The following is a 10,151-nucleotide window of genomic DNA, read 5'->3' as shown; positions in this document are numbered from 1 at the left end:
ATGTCATCGATGATTTTATATAGATATATAAATTGTAAACATGGTAGATCCCAAATGTAAAATATTTCATTTAATTTTTTTTACTGACGGAATACCGACGGAAACTTTAATCGGTTTCGATAATTACTGACAGAAATACCGTTTCCATCGGTGAATACCGACGAAAACAGTATTTTCGTCGGTAATTACCTACAGAAATACTGTTTCCGTTGATAAATTTGACTATTGGATATTGACTGAAACCATATTCCATCGGTAATTATCAACGAAAATATTGTTTCCGTTGATAAATCTAATTGCGAGGCGCAGTATTTCCGACGGTGTTAATTACTAACGGAAATATTATTTCTGTCAGTAAATCTGGTTGCGGAGAACAATTTTAGTGTTTATCGATGAAATATTTATTCAGTTAACAAAATACTTCCGCCGGGAAACCTGTTTCAACGAATGATATCCCAACAAACGCTTTTCCATTGGAATGCCATCAGTAAGCAAATATTCCGACGAATTTCGAACAGAATTTTCTGTCAGTAAATTCAATTATTTTTGTAGTGCTAATATTGATCAATCTTATTCTATAAATAGCAAACAGAGGCGACTCAAATAAAACACCCCTTATAAGTTCTACTACATTCAAGAAACAATACAAATGCTCCATTTTCAACAAGATTATTCACTTCTCGAGTTCATTGCAGTATTGCTTGTTCTATAGTTTTCGTCTGTTTTGCTTTACTATTATTGCTAGTTTCTTTCATTTTGATTTTTCATTCTTCTTACTCTTATTATTCTCCTACTATAACTAGCTTTGTTAAATTACTTTGCTTGTTTATGAGGTTGCAGGAAGGAGGAAATTTAAGATTTTTCAAGTGAAGACTCACCTAACAAGTTACATGTACTGAATACCTGATTAAATATGGAAGAGTTTTGTCACAATCATTTCGTCTACATAGAAGGTATATGCATGAATTACACATGAACCCACTCCAGAAATATACATTCAAGCTGACATGAGAGTTCAACCATTGGAGTAATAACAAATAACAAACCAAAAATCATATCACACCACACAGATTGTCAAATTCAATTAATAATACCATTCAGATAGAGTTATATTCAAGTCCTTGTTCTTGCACCAGATCCTCCTCCTCCATGTATGACAAGAATGTATATCAACTGTGTCGCGGAAAGAATGATCAGGAAGGCCTCCATGGTTTTCTGCAATTCATTAATTAAGAAAACTTTAGACTTATCCAAAATTATAATAATAATAATAATTGAAGATAGAATACATGATATTTTTGTATCAAAATTATGTGAGAATTGTACAAATCTAACAAGAGTTTATCTCTTACAAGGCGAATGTTTCTTCCCTCCAGATTAGCCTCTTTGCAAGCCAACCTGCAATATAGGTTCGATTAATATAGTTAAGTTGCTTAGTAAGGACAGAAGTCAAAGGCTCACAGTTCACTCAATTGCTTACCCCATTGCAAGAAGAGTTAGGCCCCAAGCTACCAAAGCAGAGGACGCAGCAGATGGCAAACTCTCATAATGCCAACTACGAACATGGTGAACTCCAGCAATGGCTGCCGCGGCACCAACAACGCCAGCTATCAAAGCAAATATCACAAAGAAGCCAGTGGCTTGGTTCCCAATTGGGAAAAAGACCGGTGAAAAATTAGCTGGAAGTGCAAGTCCTTGACCTGGTTCCAAAATGTTTAGAATCATATGATTTAGACTTTAAATATATTTAATGCTGCGTGGCTTACGAGGCCTAACGCAATCCTCGAATCTTTTGCATTGAGCTATGGATTTTACCTATTATGAAGCCATGGTTGATGGCTACATTGAGCGCCCATCCGCCAATGGAAGCTACAATCGCATACATACAGAAGTTGAGGAAGAGAAGAAGAGAAGCAACAGGCTTTAACCCTTCGTTTGCCATACTGGACTGCTCTTCGTTGGTTGCACAAAAACGAGGAGGAAAACTAAGTTACTTTGTTTCTGATGCATTGATCTGTGGCAGTTGTCTTGCTTATATAAAGTATCAGGAGTGGCAAATGCCAGCTATAATTGTTCTTTTCTTCTTAGTCCATGAAGGCATTGAGTAGCCAGGAGGATTGGAAAAAAGGAAGCTTCAAATTCAAGGCAATTGGAAAAGAAGAAGAAGAAGAAACTTGATGTACTCAGCTACTTGCATAATCACTTCAAATTCTTGAACTTGTAGAATTATTTGTGTTTGTTCTTTTGAGACTTTGAGTTTGTAACGAAACTTTATTCCCCTCAATCTAAAGCAAAAGCAAGGTTAGGGCCACTTTTGTCCTTTAATTTAATTGAAAGGTTTTTTTTTTCTATTTCCCCCCCTATGTTTTACTGAAATAGAGGTTTGGGAACGGTCCTAGGTGGCTTTCACTGAATGATTTAAAGCTCGGGGAAATAAATAGAAAAGTATACAAGGAAGCGTAGTCTGAATGTTAATCCACTGAGAGGTGAGGTACCTTCAGTAATTGTTTTGGTTTTCAATTAGAGTCAGGAATCCACTGAGAGGTGAGGTACCTTCAGTAATTGTTTTGGTTTTCAATTAGAGTCAGGAATCCACTGAGAGGTGAGGTACCTTCAGTAATTGTTTTGGTTTTCAATTAGAGTCAGCCGTTCTTAAATAATCTGTATAAACTTTATTAAATATTATTTTTTTAATAAAATAAATAAATAAATCGATACGAAATCAAGATACTAAATTAAAATTGAATTAGGATGAAATAAGAGGATAAGAAATTCGTAAGTCTAAATGGGGATTGATTTAAATTTGATTTAACTAAGTTACAGTGGAATCAACTTTAATTGAGTTAAACGATTCAATAGATTTAAAAAAAAATTAGAGAATTTTTGAGAAAATCTATTCTCTTCCATATATGTAACCTCCCTCGCACTCCTTTACGCACACTCGAGCCTCTACATGCCAACTTCTTTTTCTCCTTCCTTCTATTTTTTTTTTTTTTTCTTATTCTTCGCAATGATAACTTAGTTGATTTTCTCTTCTCCTTCTCTTTCTCCAATAGCAGCTATCTTTTCTTATTCCTATCCTCAAAAGCAGCAGCGCTTCTTCTTCCCTTCCTTTTGTTGTTTTCCAGCTGACCAACAACAACACTAGTCGGTCTTTCTCTCTAATAAGAGTAGTCATTCTTTTTTCTTTTCTTGTCGTCGAAGTTAGTCAAGACGGTAGGAAAAGAAGATAAAACTTTCATTCTCTTTTTCTTTCATCCTTATAATTGAGCCAAATTGATTAACTATTTTTTTTTACTTGTTTAGGGATATAACTTGAACTAATTTAAAATAGAACATCAATCTACTATTAAAAAAAAATATTGATATCCTTTTTTTAATGAAGAGAGATCATCAAACTAGTGAAAAGTGCTTCAATTTCTACTATCTCTATAATGCAACATCAATCTAGTGAATATCTTTTAATTTCTAATGTCTAAATTCTTTCAATTTTCTCTCTGAACGACGACCATCAATCATCCTCTAGTTATATTAAACAAGATCCAAGAAAAAAAACATATATATGAAATCATGTTAATATATAAGTTCTTATCTCAATATGATACCTTATCAATCAGATATATTGAAATATTCAGATACAAAATTTAATGTAAAATTTATTACATTAAGTTTAAGTCCTCCTCTACTCTAATTCATAAATCCGTCTCTAACCTTATGTACTGGAAATGTTTAAAAATGAACTAAAAATTAGAGTTGCACTAGGTTAAAAAATGCTTCGTATAGAGATGAAGATGGATGAGTATCTTCAAGATTTGAATAAAACAGTAGATAGATACTGGATGGATTTGAGTTTAGAAGCAAAAGACAAATCCATATAACATATAGTATTGCATCAGAGTTTCGGTGACACATCAGTGCAAGTGCACCCTACTACACGAACAACCTAAGCCTAGCTCTAGCATAGGCTTAATGTCACAACCCATCAATTTTCATGCCCAAAGGAGATTATTTGATCATTCTATCCTTACTTTTTTATCCCATAGTATTTTTTCTAATTTCTTCCTTAAATTTATTCTAGATATTTCTTTAGAATTTCATTATAAAAATATTCAGATTTACCGACAGAAAATTCTATCGATATAGTTACTTACCGACAGCGTTCCGACAGAAAATCATTTGTCGGTAGATAATTCGTCGGAAACAGTTTTTCCAATAGAAAATAAACTTCCATCGTTATAATTTCAGACTGAATATATTTTCCATCAGTATATTAAAAAAAATATTTGGCAATGGAAAATACTATTTCCGTTGGTAAACAATGCACACTATTCCCGAATAAGTAGATTTTATGATGGAAACATTATTTCAGTCAATAATTACTGACAGAAATACTATTTTCCTTTGATAATTTCAAACTAAAATAGTATTTTCTATTGGTAATTACTGACGAAAATAGTATTTTCATCGAAAAATATCGACACCACCGTAACGATACAGATTAGTGTTTACCGATGGAAATACTATCGACGAAAACAGTGTTTCCATCGGTATTCCGTTAATAAAAAAAATATTAAAAAGGAACATTTTGTATCTGAGATTTACCCTTATATCTATATAAAACCATCACAGGTGATGATATTTCATACATACAAATATTACATTTTATAATACATATATACTATCACATTTTACATATCCTAACAATCCATATATACAAATAAATTAACACAATTTTAACAATTCATATATCACAACAAACAAATAAATAGTCTTGTAGATAGAAACTAATAGAAACAAATACAATCTAAACAAAACACAAACATAATAATAGAAACAAAATACAAATACGATAATAAAAGCAAATATCCATATCCAAATCCAAATGTATAGAATCAAATATATAAATCCTTACCATTATAGAAAATACTCCAAATAATACTAGTAATATAAAATCTTATAGAAAGTCAAATATGATAGATTATGATGTAAAATTAAAAATTTTGCATATATGTATAACTAATTTTATATGTAATAAAAAAGATACCTGGATAGAAAGATGATGATGATGATGAATATGTAAATAGATACACCTGAAATATATAGTAATATAATATTTATAAATGAGGTAGATCAAAATATCAAAATAGACTAAATATATTTTGTATGATTTATATATGATAAATAAAAAATTAAGTTGTAGTTTAACAAATCTTAGAAAAAGTTAATCACCATGGTCTGATGGGTCTTGAGTCTTTTGTGACTCAAAATCATGTGATGTCTGATTATGAAAGAAATTAGCCACGACCACTCACATATGGGTAAATAGACCTTCATTATCCGTGTCACGTTCAACCCTCCTCCGATCCTCCTCGGATCACCTCTAGTCATCAGCAGCCACCCTCTAATGATCTATAGTGGCCATGCTCTCATCCATTGACTTTAGTTGAGAGCACAATTCTTCATTTTCATGTCTTAAAGACTGCACCTCAGTAGAAGAAAAGGAACTAGCATGACCTCTAGGAATCCTCAAACGATCAAATGCAACTTTGGCTTGGGAGCCAAGGTCGTAGTGGGTGAAGTTTTTTGTCCTTCCATCGATAACATCATAATAAATGACATTTAGTAAATCGGTGGATAGAGGCTGTGACTCCTCCCCCCTCCTCCTCCTTCTGATGATGGCTGAAATGTCTGAGTCACTCTATTTGTCATTTTCTCTTTTGTGGAAATATATAATATGATTAATATCCAATTTGATCACAATTACTAAAGTTAATCAAGATAGAAACAAACAAATATAATAAAGTTAATAATTTTACATGTAGGGCCCGGGATCAAGAATCGACAAATATCTCATTATTCTTCATGTGGGTCTTAAGAAATACTTTCATACATGTGGGCTGTCGGGCATGATCATGTTCTTGCATACACAAATAATTAGGGATAAAATTATATATGTTACATGTAGTACTAGAAGTGCATACTCATTTTTTAAATTTTCCAGTGACATAAGTGGCAACCCAGTGGCCATTAGGAATAAATCTATAATAAAAATATTAAGGTATGAAAATTATTAAAGTAATATATGAACTTGAATTACTAATAACAAAAAAAATACTTACGGGTCTCTAACAACTCTAAGAACCTTATTATCATGGGGTGCTACTGCTTGCTGTTCTTCAATAATAATATTTTCTAAATAACATTACAACACAATATAATAAAGTTTACAAATAGGCATGACATCAATACAAAATAATATGAAAAAATAACTTACTTGATGAACAATAATGCTAATATTTAATCATTATTAACATCTGACTAATCAACATTAACAATTTCTTAGTTCTCATCGCTACACTCTATTAGTTCAACTTCATCCTCACTCATGGACATCTTTTCATCATCTATCTCCTCGTAAGTAATATTAACATTTATAAGTAATTGATATATGGATTAGAATTATAAATCAACTGAATATCTCTTCACTTCTTCATTCTGAAATATATCATGATTTTGAGCAGTGATGGAGTTCGACATTTCTATAGTTGAGACTTCATTCGACTAATAGACAACCATTAACTATATCTTCTTCTATTCATAGGGTATTCAAGATAGAAAATTTGACTTGTACCCTAAAAATGATATGTTCAAACTTGTTGAACATTTTATTTGCATTAACCTCAACTAAATTATAGTTTGGATGTATTCAGGTACCTATTCTTAGGGTAGGATCATGTTAGTAATAGCCCTAAGAGCCAATTATGAGATGATTATGTTTATTGGTTTATTGGGTTAATGGTTAATCTAATATAATAATCCAATATATTAAGAGGAAAACAAAGAGAAGTTTAATCCGAGTTAGACTCAATTGGATCCAATTATTGGATTGAGTCTAATTTAAATTAGATTCTGTTGGTGCAATCGACTTCTAGGGTTTCGATGTTTGACAATATGACCAAGGGTTGACCCCAAACAGAACCTAATGTTTAGGAGAGAGAAGTCTAGTCAGGACTAGATGACTAGCAAATGTAAGTCCTAACCAAAGGTTAGGCAAAGTGGAAGTCCCAGTGAGTGAAGCTAAGCCCTAGTGAGTGAAGCTAGGTGATGGAAGCCCCGGTGAGTGAAGTCGGGCCCTAGTGAGTGAAGCTAGGTGGAGGAAGTCCTGGTTAGTGAAGTCAGGCAATGGAAGTCCTAGTGAGTGAAGCTAGGCAACCCTAGGAGGTAACCCTATGTTATACTTGAATTCTGTTAATACTGTGCTAACTCAGTGTTGCAGGGAAGCTCAGCTAGGTCGACGGGCTGACCAGGTAGCTGACACGAAGTCTAGATGAGTCGAAGGGCTGACCGGATGTCTAGCAGGTAAGTGAAGGTAAGTCACTAGAGGAGAGTGACTATGAGGACGCGTACACGGGAAGGGAGCATTAGGCATCGATCCAACTTAGATCCATTTCGGATATCTAAGTCGAGATCATGACTAGATTCCAGTCCCGAGGAGACGGAATCTAATTAATATTCTGTTTGATTTTAAACTGTGCTAATACTCTGTCCTACAGGATATATATCTTGTATTTGCCTCCGAACTAATATTTTCTTACAGGAAGAAAGCTGTTGGAAAACAGGGTCCGGGCGCTCGGAATGGATCCGGCTGCCTGGAGGTCCGGGTGCCCAGGAGGGATCCGGGCGCCCGGAGGTGAAATTTTATCAGTAATGTCATTTCACCACATGGAGCGCCCTGGTTGGCTCGGTTACGTCATATTCAGGGCGCAATAAAGGTTCCGGGAGCCCCAAACCTCCTATATAAGGAGGGTAAAGGCTGAAGCTCAATAGAATATCGAGAAGAACTTCCACTGCTTCCATTGATGGGCATGTTGAAGGGTTGGGATTGATGGGCATGTTGAAGGGTTGGGAATCAGATGTATGGCAGCATTTTTGGCAGCATAGTCTTTTAGTATAAGTGGGAGATTGTTAGAGTATACACTAAAAGCCTAGCTTTTGTATAAACATTTATTTAGAAATAAAAGAATCACATTGGTCAATATCTACATTTATTTGTAGTTGTTCAATTAATTTATATTATAGATAACATGGTATGTGGTGTCACACATAGAAGATTATGTTATTAGTTCTTTATAAATTATAAACAGTAGCTCACGACTCAAATGGAAAAGAACAAACCATTGGAATAGTCGTAGTATAATTAGGTATTAGTTTATCTTGACTGATAAATTACAATAGTATACTCTGAGTGTATTGAGCAGGACCATTTAAGGTAAGTTCTTTTTATACTGATTTAATAAAAAAACAAGACCTTAGTTATTATGGAAGTATGTGCTCTTAATCCTAATATAATAACAAGCACATATATTTAGTATTTATTTCTTTGACTTATCAAAGGGTGAGATTTAGCTTGATAAATCAATAGGCTTGATAAGTTGGGAAATGATATTACTTATAGTGTGTGTTGTTGATTATAGAAGGAAACTATGTCATAGTAATATAGGTTGATAATGTCCCCAATAGGAGCTCATAAGGATTGTCATGTTAAACCCTGCAGGTGGACTTAAGTCCGACATGACGATAAGGTTGAGTGGTACTACTCTGGACTAAGACATTAATTAAAATGAGTTATCAGTAACTCAATTAATTAATGGACATCCAACATCTTAAATACAGGGAAACTAACACACTCATAATAAGAAGGAGCCCAAAATATAATTTGGGATTGGTACGGTAGTTCAGTAATAGTTCTTTAGTGGAATGAATTATTATTAATGAAATTAAGTTGGGTGTTCGGGGCGACCACAGGAAGCTTAATTTCATCGGGAGACGAAAACCAATTCCTCCTCTCGGTCCCTATCGTAGCCTCTTGATATAGAGATTTATACCCACCACATACCCACTTCTTACCCACCTTTATACCCATCCTAATGGGGTCGGCCAAGTAAATAGGATGAGTTGTGTTGGTGTGGTTGGCCCTAGCTTGAATCCTAGCTTAGTGTGGCCGGCCACATCATATTAAAAGGGATTTTATTTTTAATCTTTTCTTAATATGGATATCATGGTTTTAAAAGAGAAGAATCTTTCCTTATTTATAGATTGAAAGGAGATTTTAATTTTGATAAAACTTTTCTTTTTTGTAACCATGTTCATGATTTAAAAAGAGAGTTTTAAAATTAAAAATTTCTACAAATGATTAAGAGAAGATTTGATATCTTTCCTTATTTGTAGGTTGAAAGGAGTTTTTAATTTTAGAGAAAACTTTCCTTTTTGGAAATCATCCACATGCTTAAAAGAAAGATTTTAATTTATAAAATTTCCTTTTATAACCACCATGAAGGGAAAAATTATTGGAGAAATTTTTTATAAATTTTCAGAAACAAATTAGGAAGTTTTAATTCTTGTGTTAATTAAAACTCTCCTTGTTTGGAGCTTATAGGTGGCCGACCATTATAATTAAGAAGAGAAATTGTTTTTAATTAATAAATTTTCCTTTGCATGGCAAAGGAATTAAGGATGTTTTTATTTAAATTTCCTTATTTGCCAAGGCCAAGGATTATAAAAGAGAGGGTAGAGGTCCCTTCAAGGGTAACAACTCTATTCTATTTCTTCCTCTCTTTTCCTCCTTGGTGTGGCCGGCCCTAGAGGTTCTCCCTCTCCTCTTCTCTTCTTCTTTAGTGGTCGGTTTCATCTTTCTCTCGGAGCTTTTGATGGTGGCCGGTTCTAGCTAGGAGAAGAAGGAGAGAAAGGAGGCTTTGTTTCTTGCATCCCTTGGAGCTTGGTGGTGGTGGCCGAAATTCTACATCCTTGGAGGATTCTTGGCTTGGCCGAAACATGCAAGGAGGAAGGAGAAGAGCTTGTGGTTCTCATCTCGGTAGATCGTTGTCCACACAACGTCCGGGATAAGAAGAGGAATACGGTAGAAGATCAAGAGGTCATTAGCATACAAAGAGAAGGTATAACTAGTAATTTTCTTCCACATCATGCTTGTTATTTTTCTTTGTATGAATTCCAAACACAAGAGGCATTAGATTCTAGTTTTTAGAATTATAATTCGAGTTTGTGTTTTTCTTTGTTTTTCAAATTTGTGATTCGATTGTTCTTTTTGGTTAAACCTAATGTTATTTTAGAAAATTAAATATTAAATTTCTATT

The 10,151-nt window shown here is 33.7% G+C and overlaps 1 protein-coding gene across 1 annotated transcript; it reads right to left on the bottom strand.

Moving 5' to 3' along the window:
* Nucleotides 1-893: 893 nt before the first annotated feature.
* LOC121987394 (membrane protein PM19L-like) lies at nt 894-2,173 on the bottom strand. The gene is made up of 4 exons (XM_042541207.1): nt 1,816-2,173; nt 1,481-1,700; nt 1,353-1,398; nt 894-1,215 (listed from the first exon to the last, which is right to left on the bottom strand). Exons 1-4 carry the CDS (start codon nt 1,940-1,942, stop codon nt 1,114-1,116), a joined length of 495 nt encoding a protein of 164 aa, XP_042397141.1. The 5' UTR covers nt 1,943-2,173; the 3' UTR covers nt 894-1,113.
* Between the last annotated feature and the right edge of the window lie 7,978 nt (nt 2,174-10,151).

Source organism: Zingiber officinale, chromosome 5B (genome assembly GCF_018446385.1).
Source record: "Zingiber officinale cultivar Zhangliang chromosome 5B, Zo_v1.1, whole genome shotgun sequence".
NCBI lineage: Eukaryota > Viridiplantae > Streptophyta > Magnoliopsida > Zingiberales > Zingiberaceae > Zingiber > Zingiber officinale.
This window is presented reverse-complemented; position numbering and strand designations above follow the sequence as displayed.